The sequence below is a fragment of the Neopsephotus bourkii genome, unplaced genomic scaffold, assembly GCF_033783945.1.
Source record: "Neopsephotus bourkii isolate Nb327-2 ecotype Australia unplaced genomic scaffold, CSIRO-AGI_Nbou_v1 NB_107, whole genome shotgun sequence".
Lineage (NCBI taxonomy): Eukaryota > Metazoa > Chordata > Aves > Psittaciformes > Psittacidae > Neopsephotus > Neopsephotus bourkii.
The window spans coordinates 13,639,669-13,657,141 of record NW_026900624.1 but is presented as its reverse complement, the minus strand read 5'-3'; the positions used below and the strand labels follow the sequence as shown (position 1 = coordinate 13,657,141).

At 46.7% G+C, this 17,473-nt stretch overlaps 2 protein-coding genes across 3 annotated transcripts in view; one reads left to right on the top strand and one right to left on the bottom strand.

Moving 5' to 3' along the window:
- GSG1 (germ cell associated 1) overlaps positions 1-17,473 on the top strand; it is a 92,645-nt gene that overhangs the window by 40,159 nt on the left and 35,013 nt on the right. The window contains exon 1 of one of the 2 annotated variants that reach the window (XM_061362037.1): positions 15,199-15,808. The exons of the other annotated variant lie outside the window; for it this stretch is intronic. The gene's annotated coding sequence lies outside the window, so the exon portion shown is untranslated. Of the gene's footprint in view, positions 1-15,198; positions 15,809-17,473 lie in introns of those variants that run through there. 2 annotated transcript variants of the gene reach the window in all.
- On the bottom strand, positions 1,045-16,682 carry EMP1 (epithelial membrane protein 1). The gene is made up of 6 exons (XM_061362162.1): positions 16,503-16,682; positions 15,019-15,192; positions 4,298-4,414; positions 3,637-3,733; positions 3,401-3,541; positions 1,045-2,767 (listed from the first exon to the last, which is right to left on the bottom strand). Exons 3-6 carry the CDS (start codon positions 4,373-4,375, stop codon positions 2,604-2,606), a joined length of 480 nt encoding a protein of 159 aa, XP_061218146.1. The 5' UTR covers positions 4,376-4,414; positions 15,019-15,192; positions 16,503-16,682; the 3' UTR covers positions 1,045-2,603.

The window sequence follows — 17,473 nt, the reverse complement described above, 5'->3', positions numbered from 1 at the left end:
TAACTTACTGTAGTCAAATGCCCTGATTTAGTTGTCACAGTATTTTGTCCTGGGTTTAGCAGTAGCAGTATTTTTTTCTCTTTCTTGGTAGCTGGTGCAGTGCTGTGGTTTGACTTTCGGCCTGGGAACAGAGCTGACAACAATTATGTTTTGGTTTGGCCAAGGACTTTGTGAGCTTCATGCTCTGCCAGGGAGGAGGGGAAGCCGGGAGGAAGCAGAGACAGGACACCTGACCCAAACTGACCAAAGAAGTATTCCATACCACAGCACATCATGCCCAGGAGGGAACTGGGAGTTACCCGGAAGGACAGGGGGTCTTCTGGGTTGGACTCATTTTTCGGTGGGTGGTATTGTATTCTTTTCCCTTGTTATTATCTCATATCATTGTTGTCATTGGTGGTAGCAGTGGTGATTTGTGTTGTACATTGGTTGCTGGACTGTTCTTATCTCAACCCGTGGGAGCTGCATTCTTTGGATTCTCCTCCCCATCCCTCTGGGAGCAGGGAAGGGGGGAGTCCCTGGGGGGGGGAGCAGATGCGGGCCTCAACTGCTTCCAGCCTGGCACCACTCACTGGGAGTGAGTGCACGAGCTGTCTGGCTGGGTTTAAACCATGACACATTGTCTGTCTGAATGCATACCAACACATGTGGTCCAGGCAAACACCTCAGTGATACTGCTTTGAGACTCAGTTGTGCTGAGTGTTGGTCTAAGTCACAATACATTCTGCAGCAACTTAGGCACCAGATTCCACAGAAATGAGATCCTGCCAGAGTGAGAAAGTACATTTGCAGCTCTCCTGGGAGTGAAGCAAAGCCTAGCTCTGGGACCAAGTGCTCCCACTGTTCACACTATCTGCTCAAGCTTGCAGAGAACCTGAGAATTGTTCTACTTCCTCCTCCCCTTCAGAACAGGAAGTCTCGTATGCTGACAAGCAAAAGAAGTTGGGAGTTCTGCATCATCTTAAAGGGCTGAGCTTTGATTCAGTCAAAGCAGCAAACGCTTCTGATAAGAAATATCTGAAACACTAATGAAAAAAACCCAGAGCAAAACAAATTCCCTTTATTTATAATAAAGGGAACCAGATTTTATTTTTATACCCTCAAAGTTAAAAATATGCATTTCAAAATATTTACAATGACTATATATGAAACAACCTTTGTTAATAATGAAACAGCAACATACAGTACTAGAATATATCCACCAAATGATAAAGTCTACATAAGAAGAAAATGTAACAGAAAGAGAGAGAAAAAGAGAGAGAGACAAACTGCATCCATGCACAATCTGAACCTGCATGTTTTTTTCATACTTTCTTCCTTTCAGTTGCGGATGGAGTCACAGGAAATTTTGACCTCTTGTCTCTTACAAATGCCACTTCTGAATGAGATTCTTCAAACTGACAGAAATCTGCGGGTTGCAGCAGTACCAATGCCTCACTTTCCCATGCCAGCCTTTCACATGGGGACCTTTACACAGAGTGGACTCAAAATCTCTCAGCAACCCTGGGAGGTAGGTATAGTTTTCATCAAGAATTTGGCAGATGGAAAAGAATGCAGTTAAGTAACTGGCCTAAGGTTGTGCAGCACAGAACGGAACTCACAGGCCCTCTCATTAGGGGACGTATTTTATCTGCTAACAAGTATCATCTGCCTTTGAGGTGAGCTGCTGTGTCACAAGGTAGGGTTCTCAATTAGTACCATGTACTGGGTAATTATGTGGAAAAAAAATATCCTTGCCTACAGATAATGACTTGTCTAAGTAAAGATCTGCAATGTTGCAGTTCTGTTACCATGCTCTGGAGCTGACCAGAAAATTTTAGTGTAGACACACACCCAGATGATGCCCTCCCTGCATGTGCATCATTGAGCAACTGCATCCTCTGTAATTAGGAACCCCTATGTATCTTCAGCCTGCACTCTCTTTCTCTTCCTCTCTCTCCATTATCTATGCTTGTATATTTGCCCTTCCCCCTTGTATCTGATTCAACCACTGGAACGTCAAACAGTAAACAGAACAGCAAAAGATATTGCTCCCTCATTTCTGCAGATATTTTAACATGAATTTAACTTGATTCTGATTTGTTTGCTTCTCAATTAAATGTCTTTAACTTTCACATATGTGCATATATATATATATATATATATAAATGTAACAAAAGGCCCATCCCATTTACTTTAATGGACAAAAGAAGGGGTCATAAGCCTCACTGCCCAACCCACAAGGCACACCAAAAAGTAAGTGAGAAGGGCTCTAGGAAAGGAAGAAGATTGTAGCCCTTGTTTTTGTGGTGCCCTTCAATCACCACTGCTGACCTTGAAGCTTTGTAAAGGTATGACATGACTTTGCAGAAAAGAAGAGCTGTCTGGGTCACTTGCAGGTTTCTGGTGCAACAGCCCCAGGAGTGCTAGCTCTGTTGGAGCTGTATCTCCCTCTCTTTGGTGAAGGAGTTTCTGAGGATTCTAGCTTTGTTAGTGATTTTTCTGTGGTGGTGGCAGTGCTGATGATGGTGGCTGTTTCTGTCTATTGACCCAACAGTTCTCTCAGCAGAGCAATTCTTCCCCATTCCCAGTAGCCAACCCTCTCCCCTGGACTCTCATCAGGCTTATTTTTTCCTAAGAACAAGGTAGAGGATGCCGATGATGAAACTGAAGCAAAAGCAGATCCAGGCCAATATGAAGCAGTAGCCATGGTGAGAAGCTATGGATGGATATATCTGGCCTGTGAACCGGGCTGTGTAAATGGAGACTGCAATCAGAATGCACAGCCCTGTGGGAAAGAAGAAGGAAAAGAGTTGGAAAACGCAAAGAAACCAGCATTCCTGCGGGAGTTCTGAAGTACTGTTGTCCCCTGAGATTGTAATGCATGTCTTGTGCCATAGGAGAGGGGCTGTTGCCCATTAGGCTTATTTATGGAGGATTTATCTCGCAGATGTGATGACATAAGACACTTGGGGCTTGGTTAGTGTGCCATCGGGAATAAATCTTTATCGGGGAAATCAGTAACAAGATCTGCAGACAGTTTGGTCCTACGTGTTGAATCCCATGAGCAGTAGTTTCCTAACTCTATTCCTCTGCCCCGTAAAAAATAATTGAACACTTTCTGTTGTCTTTCAAAGGTATTTTGCAAAACCCATCAGGCCTTTTTAATGAAAATTGGGACATATTTTCATTATATACCATAAAAAAAAAACCACCACAAACAAACCAACAAAAAAACAACCCAAACCCAACACTTTCCAATTCTTCAGTGCTTTGTTTCAGCACAAAAATTGGGCCACTGTAAACATTTAGCTGGCTGACAACCTCCCCTGATGGCCATGTGTGGCAGACTCATGCAGCTACTTGCACTTGCAGACTCTGCAGGATGCATGTGAAGCCATCACAAGGCGTGCATACTTACAGCAAACCAGCATGATGATTCCAGTAATGTAGAAACGTTTGCCTTTCTCCAGGGTGAACAGCTGAGCAATGAACACAACAAGCGCGATGACGGAGAAGATGATTGAGAGGATCATAAAGGCTTGCACAGTTTTGAGGGAAGCTGTAAACAAACACACAGGGAATAGATCAGGACTCAGCCTTGGCATTGTACAACAAGGTCCTGCAATTCACCACCACGATGGAGATGTAGCTTACCCTCATAGCCACTCCTGACTGTCAGCGCACCACAGGTCTGGTTGCAGAATAGCCAGAGTCCAGATGAGACTTTGTCGTAAGTACCCACCATCCAAACCTGAAACAGGATGGAAGAGTTGCATCGAGGGGGAGGGGAGCTTCTTTGCCCTTCTGGCCACTTGTCAGACTAAACCGTAAAGGGAGCAAGAGTAGCCCAAGTGCCATGAGACGAGAGCTGCAGGGGTGGCCCATGATGCATTCTTCAGAACCAGAAGGCATTTGGTCCAGGCAGCACACCCGGAAGCCTGCTCCCGCGGCCAGGGGGTGGGAATACGCTCAGACGAGCCTTTCCCTCCCACAGTACGAGCGGCAGAAGGCGTGGAGGGGCGAGCCAGCGCCGAGAGGTGCGAGGGGACCCCAAAACCCGCCCCAGCTCTGTGCAGGGTCACCGCGGCCGTCCCGCCCTGCCAAGCCGCCAGGGGTCGCCCTCGCCTAGGTTTTCTCTCGTGGCCATGGCGGCGTGGGGCTTGCTCCTGTTGGGTCGGGCTTCCCTCAGGAGCAGCGCTGGAAGCAGCTTCGTGTTCAGTCATGGCCATGAGCGGGTGTACCCACCTAGACACCTGAATACCCAAGGGCTGGCAACTGCTGCTACAGGCTTGTCTCACTCGAGGTGTCTACTTACGTTGGAAATGGTGGAGACAAAGAGCATGATGACAGTGGCGATGTGAACCACGAAGATACCAGCCAGTAGCACCAACATCTTGATCCCTTCTGGGTGGTGTCAGCGATACAGAGAGCTCTGGAGAGAACAAGAGGAGAGGGAGGATGTGAAGGAAAGGGATGACTCAAAGAATAACATTGCTATAACCTTTATTTACATACTAGAAAACAGGTTGATCTTAAATCCATCCTGGAAGCAAGCACCTTTGTCAAAATCTGCGAGTTGCTCAAGAGGTTAAAGAAAGCCTGGAGGTAAAGAAACCAGTTTGGGAGGAGATGTAGAGCAGGGGTAGTTAGCTTAGGGGCATTTTAAAAATAACCTGAGTATATACACAGGTTGCTTAAATCGGTGTGTGGTTATGTAAAATAAAAATGATATACTGCAGGCCTACACGCCAGGAAGAGGAGCTTTTGCCCACAGGATTCACAGAGGTCAGGAAAGTTTTTCTACTCCTCTTCTCCCTTTCCCTCTCGTGGTGCAGCCTCCTCCAGTTGGTCTGGGACACTGCCAGGGGGTGTGCAGTGCAGGACTGTATGCTGCTGGGTGCATCACATGTTGAACAGTTGGTAGAGTGCTCTGGGGGTGCCCTTAATGTGAAAAGGAGAATAACCAAAACATAAATGCCATTGAGGTGTTTTGGGGCAGAGGAAGATGTTTAGTTTGCTATGAAAACTGCCTGTTCCCTTTGAAAACTTGAGGTATGCAGATTGCTTTATTACTGCAACAAGATTCTCGTGTAAGACAAGTTCCTCTGTGGTTTGTTTAGGTTTGGGGTTTTTTTTCCCTCTCTACTCTGCAAGCTTTTACTTTTTAGAAGATTCCCTGTCATTGATGAACATGTAATTGGAAAGGGAGAGGAATGCGCTTTGAATAGCTCTCGACACTGTTCATCAAGGCTGCTGACTTACCCCTGAAAACACAAAGTACTAGGAACGAATCCAAGTTGTGAGACTGAGTTCACCGAAAGTGAGTAAGTATATTTCCCCTCCACCCAGGCATTTATTACTGATCATGCAGTATAGCCATAGAAATCAGGCAGAAAAGTTGACTGGATCCATTCTGTGAAAAAGACTGCTTCCTAGAAAGTTTCAAAGGGCTGTGTTGCTTCCTCTTGGTAGTGCTGGTAATGAAAAGCAGCATCAAGGATGTGATTAATGTTGGCTGTCAAGTTATTTTGGTCCAGGTGACTCAGGTAAGGTTTGATGCTGTCACCATTTGTACAGGGTGTGGTTACATTGTCACTGAATAACACAATTATACTTTCTGATGTCTTTCACACAAACTGTAATGAAAGACCTTGTGAAGTCTCATAAATGTGGGCTTTTTTACTCAATGACTTCACCTTCTCCACTCCTGTGTTTCCTCTCACTGGGGACATGTGTGGGGGAGTATATTCCTGTAAAGTGCTACAGCTATTCCTTGCACTGCGTTGGATATAGTTTCCCAAACCACAGGAGGCAGGCAGGCAGGCAGGCAGGCTTCTCCATCAGTGGCTCTTTGTCAAGTTCAGTATTAGCTCACGATGAGGAAAAATCCCTTGAATTCAGGATCTCAAGGAGCCAACTCTGTTAGGTCAGTTCTCCCACACAAATGAGGCCATTCCTTAGGACAGATTATGTTTGGTGACTGACTGGTCCTATCTACCCAGCAAGATCTTGTCTGCTGTGAAATTTCCTTCACGTGGGAGAACTCTGGAGCTGTTTAGTACTGGCTTGCTTGTCTACTTCAGGGTGTCCTAGCAAACTCTTCTAGGGCTTCATTTGCCTGGATGGCCTGGTCCCTGTGTCCTCTCTTGTCCTGGTACCTCCCCTAGTGATGAACTTAATGAAAGTACAGCCTTCTTAAGAGTAGTGACAATCATTTATGAGTTGAGCATTGCTGAAACCCAGGTTCTCAATACTATATGCAGGCTACTGAATGAACACACCTGACCTGAGAGTTAAACCTGAGAGTTAAAACCCTTCTTTCCATTGACTGCAAAAGGAATGAGGGTTTCAAAATGCTGGATGGCAACTGATATGGATATCACCACTGTACCTTGAGCTTGAGGTGAGAAACTACTGCTGTTGCCATGACTAAGTAATATATCTGCAGCAGGTGGCTTGAATAGAGCTTCTGACTCAGATCTTCCCATACCTTTGACTACTTGTCATCCTTTTTTCTGATTACCTTGGTTCTCATACAAACTGTAACAAGTACTCTTGCCACCAATGCGTTGGGTATGCGTACACCAAATTGTGGCAAATTTGCCTTTGCTGAACAGTGGCTAAGCCTTCTTTTTTCTTAGATGAATTTATTTTTCCATGGTCTCTTTAAAAACTCATTTAGGAACTTAACTTGCTGATTATTTTTGAGAACCTTCAAAAAGCCCTGCTATTGAAAGACTGAAAATGAACTTTCGTAACACCCTAAAGGACTACAACAGTCATTTAAAATGCATCTTCTCTTTGCTCTCAGAAACAAAAATGAGGGATGTTACTTTTCAATGTAAACCCCCCCACAAAAAAAAAAAAAAAACACCCACAACCCACACTCAGAACTTTGACCAGTGCTAAGAAAAAATCCTAAAATATTTATTCTCTTTGCTTTCTCTGCCCCATTTTCACACTGCTTGAGAACGCTGTTAGTTCAGGTGCTTTCAGTGCACCTCCTTCCTGAGAACGTCAGCACCTCTCCCTGAATACACACTCTATCAAATGCAAACTCCCCATGGGATATGTGCTCATAGATTAGTTTTGATTCTTTGTGACTTAAAACACAAACCTTCATCTCTATTCATTATTTTTCCCTTTCCTTCATCTCTTCCTAGCTCTTAAAGAAAACACTGAGGAAAAATCCCAAAGGAGCAGTGGATGAACGAACGACGTACAGGTACAGTCATCTCTGTTTACGATGGTACAGCATGGACCTTTCCGCCCTTAGACAGAGAAGCACGCAGAGCACTGGTGATTGACAGGATAGCTGTCCATTTTCTAGGCGTGAGGTATCTTTCTCTGCTACAGGGTGGGGTCACATTGCTGGAACAATAGGACACAGTTGCATGCCTTTTCTTCCATTTCCCTACCTAAACTGCAGCTAGATTTGGACCTCCTTAGGCTCTTCTTGGCCTGTGAGTCAGACTTCCTAGAGCTGCCAGTTTTTTCCAGTGACTCAGCCTGAGGCTCCCCAAACCACAATCATTTAACCCTGAAAGTGTTCAGGACACTCTGTTAGTTTTAGGACTGCTTCTCAAGAACCAGTCAAGCAACCAGGTTGTGGATCCTGCACTGAGCCTCCTGGCACATCTTCTAGAGGAGAGACCCCAGCTAAGCGAAGAAAAACAGAGCTGATACATGACAGTAGAATAACTACTGAGGTCAGACAGGCTAGTGAGGAAGAAGTCAAGAGAAGACCTTGCACTGATGATAGCAGACTGAATTTCCTTTTCGTGGGATGATGGATGAGGAGAAACAACAAGCCACACCAACAGTAACCATGAATAACAATCACGATAGCAGCCTTCAGCACAAAAAGACCTACAGATAAGCATGACAGACTCTTATCTGTGTTCCCTGACCATGCAAGAGTACACATACTGTAGAACAACACAGAGCTCTGCTGCACCCTAGTTCAAGTTCAAGCAGGCAAATGCTATCCATTAAGCACAAAGATAAAGTCTTCTCATGCAGGCGAAGTGTAACCACCCATCTTTCCCCTCTGTCAACTGGTTTGGATCGTTGTGTATGGAAAGCAATCTGGAGAAATGAGTCCTTGTCCTTGATTTGCTACTTAGCAAAGCATCAGGATGGAATGCAGAGTGCCACTTGGAGATATGACAAAAGCCAGCAGTATAGTTCCTCAAACAGAGGGAGTGGGTTACTCAAGAGGGTAGACCAGATTAGGTAGTGGTCCTTTGCTTCTGGCAGAAAGTGCACTGCAGCAAAAGGAGTAGAGGGGATTTGTACAGCATATTTCTTCAGGAATGATCAGGTTGTTTGGGGCAAAAAATCAGAGCACTCTCAACTAAGTCTGAAATATTTCAGATCTGAAGTGTTCCTAAGGGATGTAGCTCATCTGACTTCCATTCTCATTCTCTTCTCTGAACTAAGATTCCTGCTTGGGACTGCCTTTCCCAGGGTGAGTTGGTGAGGTATACTGTGAGAGAAGCTGGCTGAGGGGAGAACTCAGCCAATAGCCTAGAGCAGCCTGCAGTGCCTGGGAAGCAGAGGACATCTGAATAGTGCTATGAGCACCATTGTAACTTCTGACTCCTCTAAAACTCAGGTTTTCAGCTGAAGTCCCTTGGGTTGATACATTCAATTCCTCAACAAGGGAATTTCAGGGAAAAAAAAAAAGAAAAATGAGCATGAGTCCTCCTTGTGCCCAGGGTCATTTTGCAGGATACAAAGATGTGAAGATCTCTGTGATATTCTGGTGGCATGGTGACTTTGGACTTATCACATTATTACTAGAAAGTTCATGATAACTTTAAACAACCAAAAGGAAGCATCATTTTGCTTTCATCCTTTGCTGTTTCTTGCTTTGGGTGCAGCTGAATCCAAAGTCCTTGCTGACTCCAGACTTTCGTAAACCACTGTATGCCAGCACTGCTGTTGGCAACCTGGTTTTGAAAGACTGGACTGACTCAATCCACAACTCAGATGCTTTTTATGGGCATGTGGGTGAGTAGGCTGGTGCCTCTGGAAAGAGATTTTTTATGTGTGGGAAAAGGGCTAGGAAGGAGATGTATGTGGGCACATGGAGACCTTTGGAGCCTCTGATTTATGGCAATGAGAAGATTTTCTGCGTGCATGGGTGGTGGCTGTGGTGACCACATGGGGTACAGTTAAGCTGTAAACGTAGCGGAACAATGCCAACCAAAAGGAAAGTGCAGAGCTGCCTGAGGGGCTATAACTGAAAATAAGCTTAAGTAAATTGAAGATTTTGTTTGGTCCTTGGGAAGTATTTCCTGGTGGTCTGGTCTCCAAGGGATCAGGGGAATTGCCTTCCCAGGGGAGTGGTAAAGGCCCAGCATGTGAATCATTTCTTGATTCGCATTTTTGTGATGGACCATACAAATTCCTCAAGAATCCACCCTTGGTAACAAATTTACATTCACTGAGAGATGCAAGGGAGGGGCCACAAAAGATGACACACAAGGGTTTTCCAGCTGTCATGCTCGTGATTCATATGAGAGTGGGGAAATATCAGCTCCTAGGGCAGACAGTGAGAAATTGGCATTTTCTCCAGAAGAAACCACCCTCGAGCTCTCAGCCATGTGACAACATCAACTGAAACTCCAAAGCTCACTTCGTAGTCAGAAGAGACAAATGCCTGGGGCCTGGCAGGCAGCCATCAGCTGCTGCTGGATGAAAACACTGTCACTCCTCACACTAGACACACCAAGGAAGGGCTGGGACTGTTGGGCAGTGAGTGACAGAGAGGGGTGGGTAAGAAGACCTCAGACCTAATGGAAGCACACGAGTGTTCCTCTGAGCCTTTAGAGGTGTGATGGGAAGCACCCTCACCCCTCAGTGCGAGGGTGGGCTAATTAGACACTGGAGTTGCTGAGACTTGCAGGGGCTCAGACAAGATGCCGAGATACAGGAGAAAGGCTTGTGGGAGGACTGGCAGTCTGGGTGATGACGTGGTATGTGTGTAGGGGTGTGCATCTGCAGCTCTGCATCACTCACATTGTGAATGGGAGTGTGCATCTGCGGTTTGTCTGTGAGCAGAGCTGCGCTGTGTTTGTGAGCACGTGTCTGTTTGCGTGTGTGCTCATGAGCAGCTTCCTCATGGGTACATGTATCTATCTGTGAACTTCAACACTGACAGTGCTCACGTGGGAGAAACCATCTGACAGCTCTAACAGGAAAGTTCAGATTACAGTGTGGTGTGAACTAAAAGTGCACAGATCATTTCTGGTGGGACTTCCTGCTTTTCCTTCCTGCAACAGCCTTTAGATAGAGGTAGAAGGCCTGCGAAGCCCACATCAACTGTGCTTTTGGCTGCATTTTTTAATTAAAACTGCAGTTCTCTGATTAACATAGTTTCATAAAGATCTTCCCTTTTTGTTTCAAAGGACTAACTCTGAAATGGCTCCTTATCAGATAGCATCCCTCTCTCTCAAGACTGCAAAACCTCTGAATATGTCAGTACAGACTATGAGACACTGAAGTCAATGCAACTAAGGCATCTAAAGAGTCTGAGCTTTTAGGTCAGTCTACCTTCAGGGTGTCCCTGCAATCCAGTTTACAAAAGACTGTGCGGGTTTAAATTGCAAAATTGTGTGATAGTTCCTTCTTTCAAACCACAGTGCACAAGTGATGGACTGGGTGGAGCAGGAGCATGAGTATAAAGCAGAAGAGGATGCTGTGCAGCCTGGAGTTGATCAGTGCTCTGTGAGGTGTGGGATAAAGGTGGTCATGAGGTAAAATGACTCGTCTGGTTTCAAGAGGGCTTCTTTACACCTGTGATTAGTAGGGTCTTGCAGAACAGTGTAAGGGTCATTCTAGCTCATGTTGCATACAGAAATGGCTTTCCACAAGGCATCAAGAGCTTCTTTTGTCAGGGCACAAGACACTGGCTGGGCTGCAGCTGCTGGAGGCCAGCTAGCAAACAGTTGTCTCAGCTGCCTGAACCTGCACAACAGACACTGTGCCAGCCTCAGAACCCAGCTTTCCTTCAGCAGTGGTCCACATTCCTGGACCTGATCTTCAGTAATGCCCTGACCAGCCTGCTCCGAGCCCTGAGCACTTTGCAGCTCCCCTGTCTTGCTCCCATTGCTCTCACTGTCCTTTCTGGAGGGGGCTGCTGGAGCCCGTAGGGGAAGTGTCTCTCTGGAATGAGAAGAATGTGGACTCTGGGCCCGTTCGTGGCAGCTGCTTTTGCAACTCCCCTCCCTGAGACCTTCTAGGGCAAGAGGGCAGCCAAGATTGCCCAGCATTTCCTCTAATCCAAATGTGTTGCCAGGTGGCCCCATATAGCAAGAGCTCAGCCTTCAGACAAGCTCACCTGCTATCAGCCACTCCAATGATCATTAAGTTTATTGCATTTCAGTGCGTGGCTGGGGCTGACCTAGGCCAGGATCTGTCCCTGGGCTCCCATCATGGATGTCTCTCTATGCCTGCAGTACAGACTGGTTTTCACAGGGGAAAGGAGATAGATCTTAATCATGAGCTTAGTAAACTGGTCACTCCCTTGGGCAACATGGGTTCTGGAGCTAAATTGTTCTAACCTGTCTCTCCCTACCATGACAAGGCACGGGCTACGTTTGGTCTTAGGCAGCAGCTTCCATGTAGTCTCTTCCCTACTGCAAACAGTTTGGGAGGAGGATGTGTGGGGTTGCAAATTTGGCTGGTGTTTCCTTTTTTCAATGTCCAGCTGTTCTAACTAAGGAGGTACTGTGCAAAATCCTCCCAGTGGGGTTGGAAGAAATCATGCTCCAGATGGCAGACCCAGGACGTGCTGCTTTGCTGCCCTGCCTGCAGTCTGACAGAAGAATGCAGATTTAAGAAAGCAGCCACTATAGATTTCCCTCTGGGCAGTTTATATGGAGGACTGCTACTGGTCCCCATATCATGCTCTGGGTTGACTGGGTGTAGACTGGCTCTGGCTGAGCATCTGCAGTCACATTTGAGCTGGTGCTTCAGCACATTTAATCAGCATCACTATTACAGCACTGTGGCTACCAGTTAGTGATCAGTACTAGCAGGTGCTGTCAAAAGAGCAGGGCCTTGGAGAGGAGCTTTGCCTCAGTAGAAAAGACCCATGAAATATTAAGCATCCATCTTCAGATGGGGAGATAGGAATCCCTTGCCCTCCCTTTTGGAGGTGTAAAAGAACGCCTCTGGGTCTCTTACTCCTCCCTGCCTTGAAGGAAGGGTAAAGAAATCTCATATTTTGGTCCTTTTTCCTTGCTTTTTTTTGCAGGAGAACAGGAGGAAGGAAAAGAATTGGGAGTGCCACACCCTGCACCCTGTGTTGGGCGACAGTGCTGTCACCTCCCTGCTGAAGAGCACAGGCACAAGAGCCCATTGAGATCAAAGGGGGCTTGTAATGCTATTGCTTGCCTTGTGGGACACTCAAGTGTCCAAGGGCAAATCCCAGGCCCGTATCAGCTGCCTGCCCTATTCCCATTAAGTGTATCCCCATCAAGTGTAGCACCCCATTAAGAATAGAGCACCCATCCAGCAGCCAAAGGCAACTGGGAGGGTAAGCAAGTGGAATGTGCTGTGGAAGGGGTGTATGGCTGCTACATGGGATTGATGAAGCCTGTGAAGCCCCATGGGAGCAGACAGGGCTATAGAAGAACGCTGTACCCCTCCCACTTCTGGCTGGCAGAGTGACATCTGCCAGCCTTACAGCTAGGAGGATAATGAGAGAAGGATTAGTGCTTGCAGCAGATCTCCCCCATCTCATCATAAAGAAGGCCCTGAGGTGGGCCTTTTACCACAACCACAGTAGCTGTTATCAGCAGATCTCCTCAGACTGTTTCAAAATGCAACCTCTGTTCCACCCCAGGCCACAAAACAGTAATTCCTCCATGCACTTGCATTGCTCGCACACTGCACAATTCAAAGACCACTGGCTGGGCCAGAAGGGCCGGTTTTCCAAGCCAGGGCTCTCTGTCCTCAGCAGAGTACTGTGGAGCACTAGGAGCCCTGCAGCTCTGAGGCACCAGCTCCAAAATGGGGTGTTTCTCCACAAGATCCCAAGTCCCTCCTTCAATAACGTGTCTCTGGGGTGTGGCATGATTCCATCTCTCTGATATCTGCCTCAGAGTGGCACGTGCCCATTGTGGATGCCCTGCTCTCACACGAGGGTGAGCCTGGATGAATGTCTCAGGCCGTGTGCCTCATGTTTGAATGGTTAGTCATAGCTGGAGGGAGCTTCCACCGGAGCCTACTGGGAGGAACTCCTTAGGTGGGTGTGTAGTGCCTTGCATGAACGAGCTGCATTTCAGGGTGTGCTTCCAGGCACAGCACTTAGTGGTAGTAAGATGCCTCAGTTTTCATCCTTTCCCTAGGCTGATCCACAAAGGAACAAATAGAAATAAGCTGCCATTGAGGCAGCACTCTTTCAGTGCACAGAGTCCCCAGGTTTGGCAGCTGTGTGAGGTGGGCTGGGTGGAGGCATTTGACTGACTTAAACCCCTGTTATCATAGGAACAATAACTAATGGGCTCCAAGTTTTCCACTTTTCATACCCAGCTCACTCTTGTCTGTTTGCTCAGAAAAGAATCCTACTCTGTCCAGAAATGTCAAGTGGGCAGTTCCAGGGCAAAGCTGCTCTCAGAGGTGCCTTGAGGAATTCAAAGCCTTTGAGTGAAAGTTGCTCTGTCGCCACAGCATTTTTTTCTGTATTATTAATTTTTCCAAACTGATTTCATTGTTAACCATGTTAAATGACAACTTCCGAGAACACTTTCTACCCAGATGGATTGCTGACTGCCCTGGAAACACTCGTTGCCTCAATCAGTTTCCCTACCACTCAAAACCATATATTTCTCAGGCAGGAAGCATCCCTGCATGACCAAGCCACAAGTCAGAGGGGACTTGAAATGCACAAAATCCATCCTTCTGCCATAAGGTTAAGGTCAGCTCATGTTCTTGGCCATTCATACAGTAACTGTCCCCAGCACCAGCCTGAGCCCCAGCCATTCCTGGCCAGACTCAGCTAAACACTGCTTCAACTTCTTCCAGACCCATGAAACTGTGCAGGGGTGGGCTGGGTTCCTGCAACAGGAACCAAAGACTGGTGCCAACAAACTGGCTTTCTTCACTCCCTTTCTCAGACCTCAAAAATAGTTCAGATTTGACCACAGGATGCAAACCATAGCAGACAGATGAAGTGAGAGAACTGGTGAAGAAGAGAGAGGGGTGGTTGTTTGGAAAAAGGCAGGTGAATAGGGAAAATTGCCAGTCCCTGCAATCCTACACTTCCCACCAGTGCCTCCCTCCCCAAATCCTGTCATGCAGCCCGTGGTGCTCTTCACAATTCCCCCTGCTTCCTCACTTCACCTCTCAGTGCTCCCCACTCTGGGGTCTGTGCTGCCAAGGAAGGCATAGCATGTCTTTATGCCTATCGTGTGGTTTTGCTGAAGAGCTGGAGCTTAGCTTCACTCTCAAGAGCTGGGACCCCAATAGAAAATGAGAGCTCCTCCCCACTGTACCCCAAAATCTGCAGCTTTGGAGACTCTCATACTTCACATGGATTGGAATGATTTTTGTTTTAAAGTAAAGCTTGGCAAACTACAAATGGAGAGGAGAGAGACACGCAGAAAAATGTGAGTAAGAGACAGAAATGCTGAAACAGCAGCCCTCATTTCAAGCAGGCGTCTTCTCACGTTTGTAAACAATGCTACTCCAAAAGCATGGCAGCTCCTATGCCAGGGCTGGCCCAGGCTGGGCAGCCTTTGCCTGCCCCCTCGCTGCACATGCCCTGGAGGTGAAAACAACATCACTGCTGTCAGCACTCTGGGGTTGCAATCAGGTGCCTTGCAGCATCACTTTACTCCATAACGCAGCTGGATTTCAAAGCAGAGGCTGAAAGGTTAAGGTGCATCTCATTGCCAGTTCATGTGCCAAGCTGAAGAGATGTTGCAGAGTAGAGGAGAAAAGCAGGCAGAAGCTGTTGAGCGAGGGGAGCAGCCTCTGAGAAAGGAGAAAAGTTGCTGAGGATTTTCGGAGAGCAGATCTTACCGTGTGGGCTGGCACCTGTAGAAGCAGGAGCGTGCTGGGCTGCAGTGCTAATGTCCTGGAGCACGGAGTTGTAGTGAAGGGAGTGACCTGGTGGTGGTTTAAGTTTCCTCCGGTGGTGTGGGAGGGTGGTGTCGCTCCCCTCTGTTTTAAAGGAGTTACTATGAATCAGTCTGCCTTTAAAGAGAGAGAGAAGGGGGGGGTGAGGGGGGTGGAAGAAAAATTAATGAGCTACGCCCTGCTTTGTTGGCAGCGAGTCAAGAGTCGCTGGGAGGAAACCAGCGAGTCAAAGGAGTCTGTGCAGGGCTGCATCTGACTCAGTGTGCAGTGCAGAGACCGCAGGCTGGAAAAACGACTGACGCTGATCCAGCTGAGTAATAGAGGCCCACAACAGCATCTGTTTATAAAATTGAACTTCTGGTTGTCATAAAAAAAAAAAAAAAAGTATAGTTACAAATGTGGCAACGGGACTTCAACAATGCAGTCACTCAAACAAACAGCTGGTTGGCAGGGGTCATTCATCATGAGGCCGGGTGAGTCACAGCATCCCCTCCCCGTGCTGCACAGAGAAAAGTCACCAAAGTTGGCGGCACTGGGGAATGGAAATCGGACATGTGAGGTTGTCATGGACAAAACTTTTGGGAATATACTAAGGAGCAGAAATGCTGAAGATTTAGCGCTGTTTTGGTGGTGACTCCGGAGGAAGTTGGCCAGATGGTGGTGGTTTGCTTCCATGGAGAGAGAGCAGGCAAGGAAGATGAAATAAGGAGTTTGTGTTTCACAGTTTTTTGAGGTCAGCATTTCTTGTAATCTTAAAGAGCTCTAAAAATAGATCCTTGAAATTTGCAGAGAATTGGCTGGTGTAGTTGTCTCGTGGATGCTATGGGCAATACTAAGCGGGGATGTGCTTGAGACATGCGTGAAGGGGGAAGAAGTGTGTCAGAAAGCATTTGGGTTAAAATGTGATGCATATTGTGATAGAGTTGGTGATCTGATACTGCAAGGAATCAAGCCTGCCTTTGCATAGGCCCAGAAAGAGATAAGCAGATACTGATAAAAAACCTGGGAAACAACGCCTTTCCCACTTAAATGAGGAGGACACTGGGTTGCCTTTATTTGAAAGACAAAGCTGATGCTCTTTGAAGTCTACACAGATTAAAAATCCTTGCTATTTTTCAGATAATTCTTTCCCTCTGGTGTTATTGATATGTGTCTGGTCTAATTTCTAGACTATAGCAACCTGCTTAAAAACAGAGGTGTGGATGAAACAGCAGCAAAGATGATACTGGTGGGGAAAGACATTGTGCCCAGACAATCCCAGGGGAATTTTGCCACTGATGGAAAATACAGATTTTTCTTCCCCAAGGACAGAATAAGCCTAAGTATATTTAATACCTATGGGTTAGAATACGTATTATTCTAAACAAGTGCTTCTTGATGATTTGCATAAATATAATATCCAGGGATATTAAAATGTATTTGCTTACCCTGCAGAAGGACTGGCATTTACATTGAGCTGCACTGTCCATTTGCCCTTCCCTGGTCTCCCAGCAGAGTTTATTGGAGTGAGGGATACTCAAGTGTACACAAAATACTGGAGTATGTGGTCCCAAAGCAGAATCTGTGGACCAGAGTTCAGCTGTGATGAAGCATCCTCTGCCCCCAACCTGTTCAGAGGTGACTGCCCACCTGCCAGAGAGCAGCTGCCTGAACACTCTGAGAATTCCTTATCTGAGATCCAGTAGCCAAAAACACCTGCATCTAAAACACACTCACGTGAGTCAACTACAGGGGAGCACCCTAAGAAGTTGGGTATAAAGTGACTCATGAATGGCAAAACATTATTTGTCCAGAGAGAGCAAACACATTCTGTATAAATTGCTCTCTAGCCTAGGAGACTGACAGGCAAGGGCCAACATCAGATGCATCACATGGAGGCAGTGGGGTTCTGCAGCATCAGCTTGCCCACAGGAGCATTCCTTCCTAACTCTCTATCTGGAAATGTTGTTGGCCAGACAGCAAAGTAAAGAAAAGCAACCAAACAGGCCACATAGGCTGTGACTGTGGCCCTGGAGGAACACTGGTACCCTGCCAGCAACTGGCTTCATCCCTGCTGCCATACCTGTCAAGCCAGGTATGAGAGGGGGTAACAGTGAGTGTCAAGGGAACAGAAGTGTGGTTATCTGCTCCTGTTCGGGAGCAATGTTGCATGTGGGCAAGATGCTCATTTAAGCAAGTAAAGTTAATCCGTAATGTCAGGGTAACCCCCTAATGTCAGGGTATGGTGAGGCCATGGGAGAGCTCAGCTTCCACTGAACAGATTACTAGCTCTTTAGGATATTTCCACCTTGCATCTGGACAAGAAGACAGAGTAGAAGTGATAGGTAAAGGCAGAAGAACATTTCATGTTGATAAGATTCATCATGTTTTCTGTAGCTTTTTGTGGATGAAGTTAGCT